Genomic DNA, 14,824 nt, shown 5'->3' on the forward strand with positions numbered 1-14,824 from the left:
AAGGCTCTGTTGTAGCGACCTAATAAGGCTGCTGCGCTGGAGACTTTTGATGATGACGCTGCAGACCCACAAACCTTCCGTCCCCAAGAATCCTGGGACTTACTCTCTTTGTCCGGGGGGACCAACAAATGTGCAGAGACTGCGTGCGTTTTCTGTGCCGCTGCGACGATAACTGAATCTGTAGGCGGATCTGTTTTTAAAATAAAACTGGTCTGTATCAGCAGGTTTGTATTTTTTATATATTCTGGCAGGTGTAGCCTTAATAGCAGAGGGGGTTAGGAAAATGTCCATCACTGGTTCCAGAAGCCCAGGAACCAGAAGCAGCAACGGACGAGAAGCAGATCTTTGGTGCAGCGTCTCAAAGATTACCGTTGTTGCGACCTGAGGAATGGACATCTCAATGTTTAGCTTCTGAGCCCCTCTTTGTAGCACATCATGATACGTGTTAATATCATCTATTGGAGACACTCTCGACTGTTGGCTGTCCGATAGGGTAGGAGAATAGCCTCTATTAGAGGAGCGGGTGGAGGAAGATGACCATGTAGGAGACCTCCTTCTTTGGTGATGGGCAGTAGAAGGCCTGCGCTCTCGCGATCTTCCCGCACGGCGCTGACGTGCAGGTGAAGGCGATTTATCCACCTCTTGTACTTATCTTTGTAGAGGAGATCTGTGGATCGGGCTAGTATATTCTTCCTCCCTTCTTGATGCTCCCGCCGGATCCTTACTCCAGTGATGGATTGGTAAAAGCCATCTTGGAGATAGGTGAACAGAAGGGGAAGCCCTCCTGTGATGTGACAGAGATATTTGCCGTGACCTCCTCGAATGACGTTCTGGTGAATGCGTTGAAGGACGTCTCGACGAATGAGAGGATAAGTGTTGTGACGCTGACTCAGTCACCAAAACCACTGAACCTTCTCCAGATCTCAATGATGTGGGTCTCGACGTCGAGCATATAACCTGCTCTGATGGAGCCCTTCTCGACGTCGAAATTCGACCAGTTATTGGGATCAATTTCGGCGTCGACTCCGTGTGTTTCGACGGCGAATGTCTCGGCGTCGAACGTCTCATCGACGACGCTATGGTACTTCTGCGTCTCGACGTCGAGCGTCGCTGGGTCGACGACGCCGAAGGACTTCTTTGCCTCGACGCCGATCGTCGGTGGGATGACGACGGCAGAGGGCTTCTGGTTCTCGACGGCGATCATCGCCGGGTTGACGTCGGCGGAGGGCTTCTGGTCCTCGACGCCGATCGTCGCCGGGTTGACAAAGTCGGAGGGCTTCTCGTTTGACGCCGATCGTCGTCGGGTTGACGACGGTGGAGGACTCTCTCCTCTCGACGCCGATCGTCGTTGGATTGACGACGACGGAGGGTTACCAGCTTTCGAAGCCGGCGGAGGGCTGCTGCTCCACGACGCCGATCGCCGCCGGGTTGACGATGGCAGAGGACTTTTGCGCTTCGACGCTGAGTTGACGTCGGCAGCGGACTTGAACTCCTCGACGCCGATCGCCACCGGGGGTTGACGACGGCGGAGGCTCACGAATCTTCGACGTCGACGTTGAATGTAGGGATGTACCTGTATGTCTGCATTCTCTCGACGGCGAGCCCGCCGTCGAAGGTCTTTTCTTGGACATATGTCCCACCGGTGGATGTTTTTTCAGCGCCGAGCCCGACACTGATGGATTCCTGCTTCTCGACGAGGATCTGGGCCTCTTAGAGCCCTTTCTCACTGTGGACCTGCCTCTGGTAGCCTTTTCTGCCAGCCCATAAAGACGTATACGCTCCCTGTCTTTTAAAGTTCTTATAGAGAGAGACTGGCAATGAGGACAAGTCTTGGGAACATGATCTTTAGGCAGACAGAGGATACAGACTGCATGAGAGTCTGACCTTGCCTTCTTTTTTCCACAAGAAGGGCAGGGGTCAAAAAGGGATGGCATTTTGAGTGGTAAAAAATGTCAAAATTAGTCAAAAAAAGTGAGCACCTTACTTGACTAGATGTAAAACGTCGAAGTAGGATAAAGTTTTTCTGAGTAAAACCAGAAAAGAGTGGAGCTGTGTAACTGAAGGAGCCGGAAAGAACAACTGACCTAACTGTCACCCCTGAGGCATGATGGGAAGCTAGGGGTCATGGCTGCCTTAAAGGCAAAGTGCCAGTTTATTTCTATGTTGCTATGAATTAGCTTTCTAGCCTTTCTAGGCTGTAGTTTTCCGCAATGCAGCCTGTGAGCTGTCAATGCTTTCAGTCCTATCTGAGGGATTGTGCTAAATGCTAAGCATTAAAACAGTTTTCAAACATGCTTTGCTGTTGTTTTTCCCTGGTTTTTGATATATTGTTTATAATAGATATATTGATTATAATATACAGGGGAGTCCTTACAGCATTATTCAGCTCAGATTGTGAAAGGCTGCATTTGCTTTTTTTATTTTATACAATATATATATATATATATATATATATATATATATATATATATATATATATATATATATATATATATATATCTACTGGCGGTCGCCAGTAGATAGTTATAGTTAGGACAGTGTTTCCATAGGAAATCTCAAAATTCTATTTTGAATAACTTTGGCGCCGGTTGACGAATCCTCGCGAAATTTTCAAAACTAATGGGGCGCTCCGTTCAGCTCCTACCCTGAAAGTCTCGGGGTGATTCCTCAAGCGGGGGCCGAGAAAAAAGGGGGGTCCCAAAACGCGTTTTCCCCATGCATTTTTCCATAGGACCTTTAGTCGCAGCTACAGCCTGAACGGCTGAACAGAATTACTTGAAATTTGGCAGAGAGGTAGCCATAAGGTCAAGGAAGTGCCTTTTGCAGGTCTGGTGTAAATCTGTTCAGTATTTCCGGAGAAAATAGCATTTAAAAGCATATATATATCTATACGCGCGCAGGGTGCGCGCACCGTGCGAGCACCGTGCGAGCACCCTAACGTGCGCGAGCGTAATTCTGATTGGTGGTTACATGTTAGTCAACGTTCGAATCGGTCAAAATCAGGAAGTGTCGGCCGCCATTTTGTTTGTTTTCAGTGCGAGAGTGAAAAAGGAAGGTGGCGAACGTGAAAAGGGGGCAGGGTAGAGAGTTCCTGACCCCCTAGCCTTTGTCAGGGGGTCTCTGAAGGACCCCGAAGGCAAAAAAATATATATATTTTTTTTAAATCGCGGGGGTGCGCGCACAGTGCGCGCACCCTGAAAACCCCCAAAAAAAAAAAATTTAAAAAAAATTCGCAGGTTGAAAACCAAAAAAAAAAAAATATTAATTTTTAATACTTAGTTTATTGTCAAATAAATATATATAAAAAATAATAATAAATAAATTAGCATTTAAAAAACCGTACAAATTCACTGAAAAAACCATAGGTTTCACACACGTTATAGGTAGGAATTAGCATTTAAAAAACCTTGCAAAGGTTTCACACATGTTATAGTTAGGTGGATATTTCACTCGTAAAAAACCAATGAAATTCCCCCGTTATAGTTAGTTCAGATAACTATAACTCGCGCGACCGCCACTCTATCACAAGGATGATGTCATCAGTGATGTCATGTGTGATGCCACTGACCATGTCATGAGTGATGTCATATGTGACGTCATGTGCAGTGGATTGCGGGCGCGCGAGTTATAGTTATCTGAACTAACTATAACGGGGGAATTTCATTGGTTTTTTACGAGTGAAATATCCACCTAACTATAACATGTGTGAAACCTATGGTTTTTTAAGTGAATATAAATATATATATATATATATATATATATAAAGAGATACATATATGTTTGTCACATATATGATTGTGTTTCCGGGGTCCCGCGCATGGGCAGGAATATTCTAGTGCTTATGACTATTGATGAGGATCCCCTGGAAGAAAAAGAAGAAGACGATGCAAGGGAGAGAGCCTGGACAGAGAGGGGGCGGGGAGAGGCAGGAAGAGAAACAGTGAAGAGGGCCAGGAAGGGAGAAACAGAGGGGGCAGAGTTAGATTGGACGGCAAGGAGGGGGGGAGAACGGGAAAGCCAGAAGGGGGCATTTTATGGGTCATTAAATTCAAAGGGGAGAATGTAAAATCCGCAAAAGTAAAAGCAATTGTGCGTGTGTGCGTGCGCGGCCGACTTGGACGCGAAAGTAAAAGCGATCGCGCGTGTGTGCGTGCGCATTCAGCTCTTTTTCAAAGCACATACTCATGCTTGTGGCGCGCCGCTGCGCACTCCCGCAAGCTGTATGCCGCCACAAGCACGAGTATGTGCTTAGAAAAAGAGCTGCACGACGGCTAAAGGTCTCCTATGCAGTGCATGCGCACTGCGTAGGCGAGACCTAAAAAAGTGTCCCGTGCTACAAAAATATTTGCCCAAGACAGGGATAGAGTAATTAACATATAAGAAAAACTCAGGCAACTAATAACTAATATCACAAAACTTGAGGCACATACTGAGACAGACTAAGAGACAAAGAATGCATCAATTAGAAAAATATATTCTTATTTATTATTAGGATAAAATTAAGATATCAATGTATCTATAAAATATTCTTTTTACACAGATACATAATCATTGTCCTTGATTACGAAAGTGGTGGTTCATTCATAAATCATACTCTCCCAACCTCACACAATCATACAATTGCACATCTCTCTTACACACTGATGAGAAGGAAAATGCTACTTACCCAATATGCATCTGTTCTTGACATATAGAGCTGTAGATTCATATGCTTTAGCATAGATCGCCATCTGGTGTTGGTTCTGGATGTTTGCACTTTGTTTTTGTTCGAAGAAGTCTTGTAGTCCCGAGGTAGGTGACTTCTCCTTTCGGTGATAGTGCGCATGGGCATCGACTCCATCCTTAGATTGTTTTGCCATAAAGGGTGATGATGGAGTTAGTAAAGTAATAAAAGAGATGTCGATGTAAATTGTATCTAAGTAAGATATCACTGCAACAGGTAAAGGCACCCAGGGAGGAAGCGGGTGGGTGCATATGACTCTACAGCTCTATATGCCAAGAACAGATGCATACTGGGTAAGTAGCATTTTCCGTTGAGGCATATGAGCTGTAGATAATATGCTTTAGCATAGACTATAAAGCAGTTATTTTGAAGCGGTGGCTAACCTGTGGCTATTGCAGTGGTTTGAAATAGTGTTCGTAAAACTGCCTGGCCCACACTAGCCTGTTGTTTTGCTACCACATCCACACAATAGTGTTTTGTGAATGTGTGTGGGGTAGACCATGTAGCAGCTTTGCAGATGTCATCTATGGGTATGTTTCCTAAGAATGCCATAGAAGCCCCTAGTTTGCATGTAGAGTGCGCTCTAGGAGGAATTGTTAGTGTGCGTTTAGCTTAGATGTAGAATATTTGAATGCACTTTTAACTATCCACCTTGCAATGCATAATTTTGTAATGGGATTGCCTTTATGTGGTGGAGTAAAAGCAACAAAGAGTTGTTTAGTTTTCCTAAAGGACTTTGTTCTTTCTATGTAGTAAAGCAGTGCTCTCTTGACATCTAATATGTGAAGGGCACATTCTGCAACTGAATCTGGTTGAGGGAAGAACACAGGCAACTCAACAGACTGGTTGATATGAAAGGCAGAGATGACTTTAGGTAAGAATTTGGGGTTAGTTCTAAGGACCACTTTGCTTTGGTGTATTTGCAAAAATGGTTCCTCTATGGTTAGTGCCTGAAGATCACCCACTCTCCTGAGATAAGTGATGGCTATAAGAAAGGCAACTTTCCAGGTGAGAAATTGTATTTCGCATTTGCGTAACAGCTCAAATGGTGGACCCATGAGTCTTGTAAGGACTATGTTAAGGTTCCACACTGGAGAAGGTGGAAGTCTGGGAGGAATGAGTCTTTTGAATCATTCTAAAAAAGCTTTAATAGCAGGCACTCTAAAAAAGAGACAAGTGCTGTCTGTTTTGCAGATATGCAGCTATTGCAGCGAGATATAAGCGTATGGATGTGTACGCTAAGTTAGAACGTTGCAGGTGTAATAGATAACAAATTATGTTTTGTATTGAGGCATCTAGTGGATTGATGCGATTGTTGTTACAATAAACAACAAATCTCTTCCACTTTGCTGCATAGCATGCTCTTGTGGTAGGGCGTCTAGCCTCTTTGATAACATTCATACAGTCTGGTGGAAGATTAAGGTAGCCAAACTCTAGGATTTCAGGTGCCAAATCGCAAGGTTGAGCTGACTGGGATCTGGATGTCTTATCTCTCCATGGTTCTGAGTAACGAACTTGGGGGAAGAGGTGTAGTTTTTGGTGGGAAACTACTGATAGTTCCAACAGAGTTGTGAACCAGTGTTGTCAGGCCCATTTGGGAGCAACTAGGCTAAGCGTCAGGGAGTGTTGTTTGAGTTTCAGAACCACTAATGGAATGAGTAGGAGAGGTGGAAAAGTGCAAGCAAATATCCCTGACCAATTCATCCAGAGTGCATTGCCTTTGGACAATGGGTGTGGATGTCTGGACGCAAAGTTCAGGCATTTTGCATTTAGGTGGGTAGCGAACAGATCTATCTCTGGGAAGCCCCACATTTGGAAGAACGGGATGAGAACTTGAGGGTGAAGTTCCCATTTGCGTATCTGCTGTCGTTGACGACTGAGCAGATGTGCAACTTGGTTGTGTACTCCTGGAAGATGTTCTGCAAGGAGATACATCTTTTGAGGTATGGCCCATCTCCAGATGCTCTGTGCTAACTTTGACAGCTGTGGAGAGTGAGTCCCCCCTGTTTTTGTATGTAGAACATGGATGTCATGTTGTCTGTGCAAACCAGGACAGCTTTGCCTACTAGATGAAGTTGAAAGGCTTTTAATGCTAGAAAAATTGCTAGCAGTTCTAGATGGTTTATATGGAGTTGTTTTTGTTGCAGAGTCCACATGCCCTGGATGCTATGTTTTCCCATATGTGCTCCCCAACCAGTGAGGGATGCGTCTGCTGTTAGAACTATCTATGGAACCGGATGGAGAAATGGCATCCCCTTGGAAAGGTTTTGTATGTTCCACCACTACAGAGAGCGATGAGTACGGCCATCTATCAACACCAGATCTGATAACTGATCTTAAGCCTGGTTCCACTGATGTGCTAAGCATTCCTGTAGTTGAAGTCTTGCATATGGAACGATTAAAATGCAAGAAGCCATCATTCTGATTAGCTGCATGAACGCTCTGGCTGGTAGTGAGTGTTGAAGCTGAAACTGTGAAATTAGAGCTTGCATGTTGCGAATCCTGACTGGGTAGGGGTACGCTCAAGCTGTGCGAGTGTCTATTGTGGCTCCTAGATACACCTGCGTGTTGGATGGTTGGAGGTGAGACTTGGTAAGGTTTACGGTGAAACCCAAGTCGTGAAGCAGTTGGACTGTTTTTAGAGTGTGATGTATGCAGCTTTGTTGTGATCTGACTTTTATCAGCTAGTCGACTAGGTAAGGAAAGACATAAACTTCTTAGATGAGCTGCGACTACTGCTAGGCACTTGGTGAAAACCCTGGGTGCCGTAGTTACTCCGAATGGGAGGACTTTGAATTGCTAATGTTGTCCGTGAATGGGAGTATGGAAGTAGGCGTCCTTTAGGTCTAGAGAAGATAGAAAGTCGCCTTGCTGAAGTTGTGGGGGCACCTGTTGGAGTGTGACCATGTGGAAGTGGTCTGCCAATATGTTGAAGTTTAACTGTCTGAGGTCTAGTATAGGCCTGAGAGCCGTCCTTTTTGGGAATTAAGAAATACAGGGAGTATACCCCGGTCCCTTGATGTATTAATGGAACAGGTTCTATAGCGTGTTTTTGTAACAGAGATAGAACCTCATGCTTTAACAGAGTGAGATGTTCCGGTGACATTGCATGTGCTCTTGGAGGAATATTTGGTGGAGTGTTTATAAGCTCCAGGCAGTAACCATGTTGGATAATTTGTAGTACCCACTTGTCTAAGGTGATTGAATTCCAGACAGGTAAAATTTGGGAGAGACGTCCCCCGACAGGAGTTGGATGATCGGGGGGTAGTGGAGGGAAGTCATTGTTTGTCTGCAGGGGAAGAGCGTGTGGAATTACCTCTTCCTCTATTATTGTTCCTTCTATAACCTCCTCTAGAATATCCTCTGGGTGAGGAGGATTGATTGTTGCCCTTGTAAGAGGAGGAGGCATGGTCAGTGGATATAGTTTTTGAGCCACCCCTGTAGAATGAGCGGCAAAAGGAACCTCTACTGGCCGGTAACTGTAAAGCCCCCATGGACTTAGCGACCTCATTGTCCTTCTTCATCTTTTCCAGCATGGTATCAAGAGCTGGGCCGAAAAGATGCTCTTTATCAAAAGGCTGGTTAAAAATAGAGGTTTGCACCTCTGGCTTAAATCCAGAGATCCTGAGCCAAGCGTGCCTACGTAATAATATACTTGTGTTGATTGCACAAGATGCTGTGTCTGCTGCGTCCAGCGCACATTTAATGGAGGTGTTAGTATTAAGCTTACTTTCCTGTATAAGGTTGTTAGCTTTAGATTTGTATTGGTCAGGCAAGTGTTGTATTAGTTTTTCTAGCTCATCGTAGTGAGCCCTGTCGTAACGGGCTTGCAGCGCCTGGGCATAAGCAAAGCGCCAGTTGTTTGCTGCCTGCAAAGCTATTCTTTTGCCTGAGGCATCGATAAGCTTGGACTCCTTGTCAGAAGGAGGGGTGTCTCCTGTGGCTTGGGAGTTAGCTCTCTTGCGTGCGTTGGATACTACAAGAGAGTCTAAGGGTAGCTGTCCTTTAATATAAATAGGATCGGTAGGAGCTGATTTTGATTTCTTATCTTCTCTAGGAGTGATAATTCTAACCCTTACGGGATCCTTAAAGACCTTGTCAGTATGTTTTAGCATACCTTTTAGCATTGGTAAGGTATGAGTTGTTCTTTGGGAGGAAGAAGCGGCCTCGAAAAGAAAATCCTCTTTTAAAGGTTCCTTGTGAAGTTCTAACCCATGGTAATGAGCGGCCCTGTTAAAGAGCTCAAGATAATCAATGTTGTCATCAGGTGAGGAAGGTCTAGAGGGATACAAATCAGGGTAATTGTCGGTATTTGGGTCAGTGTGGTAATCATCCCAAGCGTCAGTGCCCTCATCCTGATCCCCGTCCCCTTCATCCTATGGGTCAGGTGTAATAGGCCTAAGTGGTGAATCGATAGGTGTAATGAGCAAGTTAGGATTAGGAGGAGGAGAAGGAGGTGGATTGTAAGGAGGAGGAGGGTTAGTACCCATATTCTTCTTTTTACGAGAGGCATGATGTTCCTCTGGCAAGTCAGCCTTCCGTTTCTTTAGAATGGTTGCTTGAATATGTACAGTTTTAGGATTTATAACCATTTTTTTCTGTTTTGGGTCGAAAATTGGTTCATTTTAGACAGAAACTCTTTGGGGAAAGTGTCTTTATCGCTCCGTGGAGACTTCGGCGCCGAAGATTTCGGCTCCAAGCCCTTAGGCGTTGATAATTTAGGCTCAGTGTGTTTGGGCTTGTCTGAGTCCTTGGTTTTTGAGGATTTCGGCTCCAAGTCTTTGTATTTGGAAGATTTTGGCTCCGAATCTTTGCTCTTGGAGGATTTCGGCTCCGAGTCTTTGGCTTTGGATGGTCTGGGCTCCAAGTCTTTGGACTTGGAATGTCTTGGCTCTGGGTCTTTGGGCTTGGAGGGTTTCGGCTCGAAGCCTTTCGGCGTAGCAGGTGGAACCCTCGGTCCCGAAAGTATCTTGCTCTTATGTTTAGAAGCCAAAGGTGTCGGTTCGGCATTGGAGCGAGGCTGGCTCGAGCCCGAGCCCGAAGGCTTTTCTTTTTGTTTCGGAGCCGAGCAGGAGGGCATGGCATCGGAAACATGTTGTCGGTGCCGACCTGAACCCGAGGGTGAAGGAGGGATCGGAGCCTTTGTCTTTTGTGGAATGGGTACCAGGGGATTTGTACTCACGGTACGCTGTCCAGCAGTGATGTCTTCCTCTTCCTCCATGTCAGAGTCGACTTTGGACCCGGAAACCTGCTCTTCTTCCTCTGGCTCCGAAGCTGGAGGTTGGATGCCGGAATCTTCTCCGAAGATGTCTGGAATGGAGTCGCTCTGGTGCTGCATTTCGTGGTGCTGAGCCTAACGATCACGAAGTGTCTTTTTCAATTGGAAGGATAGACACGCGTCGCAGCTTTTTTCGTCTTGTTCCGGGGACAAGCAGAAGTTCCAAACTTCGTGCCAGTCAGTGCATGGAAATTTTGCACGACATTCGGGACATAGTTTAAATGTAATCCGTTCCATCGACTGCCAACACGGTCGGCACGGGTAGGCCCGACGGCCTGCCTCGAGGTTTCCAACGGAAAGCTTTCCGAAGTGCGACGAAGCACGTCGAATTATGGGTTGCCATCTATAACAATACCGTCGAGGGTAGTGAATTGAGCGTCGAAGGGGTCCAAAAACGGTACTGAACTGGAGCGCAGCAATACACATCCGAACCCGATTGGCGGAAAAAACAATCTAAGGACGGAGTCGATGCCCATGCGCACCATCACCGAAAGGAGGAGTTACCTACCTCGTGACTACGAGACTTCTTCGAACAAAAACAAAGTGCAAACATCCGGACCCAACACCAGATGGCGATCTATGCTAAAGCATATGATCTACAGCTCATATGCCTCGAACATATAATTATGGATTATACAACAGACTGATTATTGAAATAGTAGTTACACAGCTGTGGCCTAACCAATATTGTTCATACTGCTCATGTAGGTTATACATACTGCTGTGAAGAGATATTGCAATTCTATACCCTGTTAGCACAAGAGCAGGTCGATGGTTGCCAAACCACAATCATAAATGGCCTATCATGGTGACACTGAAACCATAATTGAGCTGGACATTGAGGAAGTGTTAATATTACTCAATGAAAATTAACAAACCTACTTTCAGGTATGGAAAAAGAAATAATTTATCTACTTGCTGTCTTTATTTTGCTCACTGAGTTCCCTGTTCTTGTTGTTATCAGGGTTTACCCTTATAAAATAGTTTTTACATTTCTAGTATGAGTAAGGTATTTAATTTCAAGATCCAATAATGGCTCTACATGCAAGGCATGCCAGCTCACCGCAAGGGAATCAAACTAATATATTATCTATTAACTATTATTATCCGTCATGGATGCACTTCCTCTCACCCTTCAGCCCGTCTGGTCCCTGAAATCCGGGAAATCCACTTTCACCAGACAATCCTTCAATTCCAGAAAGCCCAGGTAAACCTTGAGGGACAGGGTAATCTTCTGGTCTTGGGGCTGGACCTGGAGGTCCAGGTAAGCCACGTTCACCTACAAATGGAAATAACAAGAAAACTGTAACTTTGAATTCAATACCACATAAGAAATGCACTGATAACACCCACATTCCAATTAGTGCAGTCTAAACTGAGGATTCTCCAGTATTCTCTTGGTATCACCACTCCCTTCTCAACAAGCTATTGTAACTGATTAGCAATTGCAGCACAATAAGTGCAGACGGGCTCCCGATGTAGTTGTTGTTCAGTGACTACAACCTTCTGAGGAAGGAATGGAAATACTAAACTCTATCAGATTGGATGCTGTCTTCTAGTATGTGAAAAATCTTCCAACAGTCCTTGATTTGTCCACCCATTACATATACTCTCTTTAACTATATAAATTAGGCAAGATGGCTCACTGCACCAAAGTTCTTTTTAAACACTTCACAAATTACTATAGAAATAAGTCCATGTCCTCAAGCTTTTAACCTTGAATAGCCTGATCTAGCACTACCTTTCAACTAGAAGATCTCTGAACTGCTATATCATAATTGTGATTCTTTGTTTCTCAGTCACCTCCTGACATCTACACCAAAACAACTTGAGATCTAAGTCCCTTGTCAAGTTTGCCATCACTATGCTCCAAGGTGGGTGTGACATATTCTAAGGGCACTCTATTCCCCACAAATTTACTCTTACTGTCATATATTGTCGAAATCACTGCCCTCCATGGTATGTTCTGGTATGTGTAACCAAGCATTTTAATTTAGGCCAGGGATGCCCAATATAGGTCTAGGAATCTCAAATTGGAGACATATTTTGGGATAACCACAGACTATGTAAAATAGTTTCATTGAAATTCAATTATGTAAATGTATCGCATGGGGATATCATGAACATCTGGGAAGGATCCACCCATAATTAAACCAAGAGCATTCATTTTGCTTGAGATGCTAGACCAGATAAATACATGTATTTTACTTGAGCAGAACACTTTCTGGAATATTCTTTCGCTTGCCTGCTATCGCTCCATTCACTGTTTAACCCCACCCGCATTAAGTAACAAACTCTGCTGCTTACACTACAAAAAAACAACTCTAATAGTCACATAAATGTGGCAAATGTGTAGCACACTTCTAAATATCAGATATATTTATTACATTGTAAACGTTTACTACACAAAGCAAGAAATGCCAGGTGACCAGATACACACAAGGGCCAAAATATAATTTATGCTCTCCTCCATCTGCTTGCCATTTGTTAAGACTATGCAACATCTTAGAGACATAAGAACTCGATTCATATCCTACATCACCTCACCTTTGAGGATAAATATTCAAATCTATTTTAACATATTATTTAACTTGTAAACAAATTGCCAATTTCTACTTCCTTCTACCAACGGAAATATTTAGTCCCACACAAAAACTAGATGAATCACTAGTTTCATTTGGAAACCCGTAGTGATGTTCACATATGTAGCTGTTTTTGTTCAAGCCTCTATAGTGTAAGGAATCTGCAGATTAATTACATGACACCTAATAGTCTGTGAAACAACCCCATTAGGCAGCTGCCAAACTAGCATTTAAATTTTGACAGAATTGGTCACTATAAGTTCTGATGCCAACTTAGAGCTCCCTAAAAGGCGATTGTATTCTTTCTAGGTCCCTTTGGAATAGCCATCTGTCCCTTGCAAGATGTGTTCAATTGTGATCAAAGTGGCAAAATTAAATCTCAATATCATTGTGTAACAAATTTAGATACATAGTCATGCATCAACATTCATTAAAATATTCTTCTGTACAATAGGATAAATAAATATAGTATTTGCTAACCAAATAAAGCACAGTTGTTTTACCCTTGTCTACCATTTGTGTTAACGCCACCTGAGATCACACTGATAATATCCAACAATTTAATGGTAAGGTAATGGTAACAGTGACAGAGGAAATAGTTGATGACCTCTGCTTTCTTCATGTCACCCGAGTACAGATGAAGCTCATGTATAGTTCCTTTCCACAAGCACACTATGGTACAGCAGAAGTTGTGATTAGTTCCTAAATATTTCCTATAGCCTTTGCGAGATGGGAAATGGGTGCAAATTCAGAAACAAGAAACTGAAGCATCCATCCCAGAGCTGTGTCTAAGCTCGCATCAGTAGGCTTAAAGACAGCCAGGAGTTGGCAGATGGCTATTTCTGAGATCACTTTGAAAAAGGGAACAAAGGGGAGGGATGCTAACCTATAGAGGACGATGATGTTGCACTAGGAGAACTTATAATGTAGACCAGAATCATTCTAGGAGCTGTTCAGTGACTACTGCTTGATTGAGCAATGTTGTCTGTTTATAGGGAAGCTCTTGTGAAGGAGAAATGGTGCACACCTTAGAAATAAATGTTATAGAAACTGGGGTAATAAGACAAAGAATAGTGTCAGACTATAATTAGGGAAAGAGCTAATGATAAATTAGGTTTAAGAATATGGTCAGCTGGGTTAGGGTTATGAGAAGACCGAGTTACATTTGTTGTTGGGTCAAGGGTCAGGATCAAATTAGGATTGGGGAACACTAGGGATGGAGAAGTCTAAATGTCAGCATTACAGCCAGGCTAAGATCAGCTGTAGTTATACAGGGATGGGTTTTGCATAACGGTTAAGATTACGGTTAGTTTAGAACCAGGTAAATGATCAGGAACAAGACTTGGGTTAGGTCATAGTTATGGTTAGAGGCTGGATTTGGACTGATGTTATAGGTTAGGGTAAAAGTTTTAGAAGTAGGCCTTCTGTCAGAATGTGGGGTTAGAATGTTAGGGTATGCTGGGTGTCCTTGGGAATAGGTGTGAGGGAGAGGGTGTGTCAGAAGGTGTGCACTCTTAATCATATAAAAGGTATTGCACACTGTTGACAATATAGTCAATTTAACCCCTTCAGTGCCCGCCCCTTTCCCCGCCCAGTGCCGGCCGTTGCATTAGCGGGCGGGGTCTATGACGAGCTGGACTCGTCATGGGCACAGCGCCACCGCGGCCCATGACGAGTCCAGCTCGTCATGGGCACTGAAGGGGTTAAGGCCTGTTCTGCATCTGAAAGGGAGAATGTAAACAATATCTTCATGAACAAGGCGCAACGTCTATGGCAGCCTATAAATCTTCATAAAATGACCAGTTAAAGTATTTTTACATGACTCATTTTCAACATTTACTGAAACCAGAAGTAATTAAATGACTTACCCGAAATACCAGTTTCCCCCTTGTATCCTGGAAAACCAGAATCTCCAACTGGGCCGTCACTGCCCGGCAACCCTATGAAGCCAGGATCTCCTCTCACGCCTAAGAACAAAAATGTCTCATGAAATAGTCTTAGCAGCTTACAGGGACATAGATAAACATACAACTTACAAAATTAAACCAGATGTATAATGATATTTTGAATTGCATAAAGTAAAATATTTTAATTTCAGTTAACCTATCAAACAAATGGCTCAATTGTACCTAGTCCTCATTAACTCAGTTACCTGGATCCCATGAAAAAACATTCTTTAAATGGGCTACTCAATTTTCAAAGTCCAATGCCTTTTTCTGTATTGCTTCAGTAATTCAACTT

General features: G+C 43.8%; 1 protein-coding gene across 2 annotated transcripts in view; it reads right to left on the reverse strand.

The window, feature by feature from the left end:
* COL4A6 (collagen type IV alpha 6 chain) overlaps positions 1-14,824 on the reverse strand; it is an 847,824-nt gene that overhangs the window by 42,268 nt on the left and 790,732 nt on the right. For both annotated transcript variants that reach the window (XM_085608162.1, XM_085608161.1), the window contains 2 exons: positions 14,452-14,550; positions 11,134-11,280 (listed from right to left, as the gene is read on the reverse strand). In XM_085608162.1, coding sequence (XP_085464288.1) covers positions 11,134-11,280; positions 14,452-14,550 — 246 coding nt within the window. The remainder of the gene's footprint in view (positions 1-11,133; positions 11,281-14,451; positions 14,551-14,824) is intronic.

The sequence above is a fragment of the Triturus cristatus genome, chromosome 5_2, assembly GCF_964204655.1.
Source record: "Triturus cristatus chromosome 5_2, aTriCri1.1, whole genome shotgun sequence".
NCBI classification, from domain to species: Eukaryota; Metazoa; Chordata; class Amphibia; order Caudata; family Salamandridae; genus Triturus; species Triturus cristatus.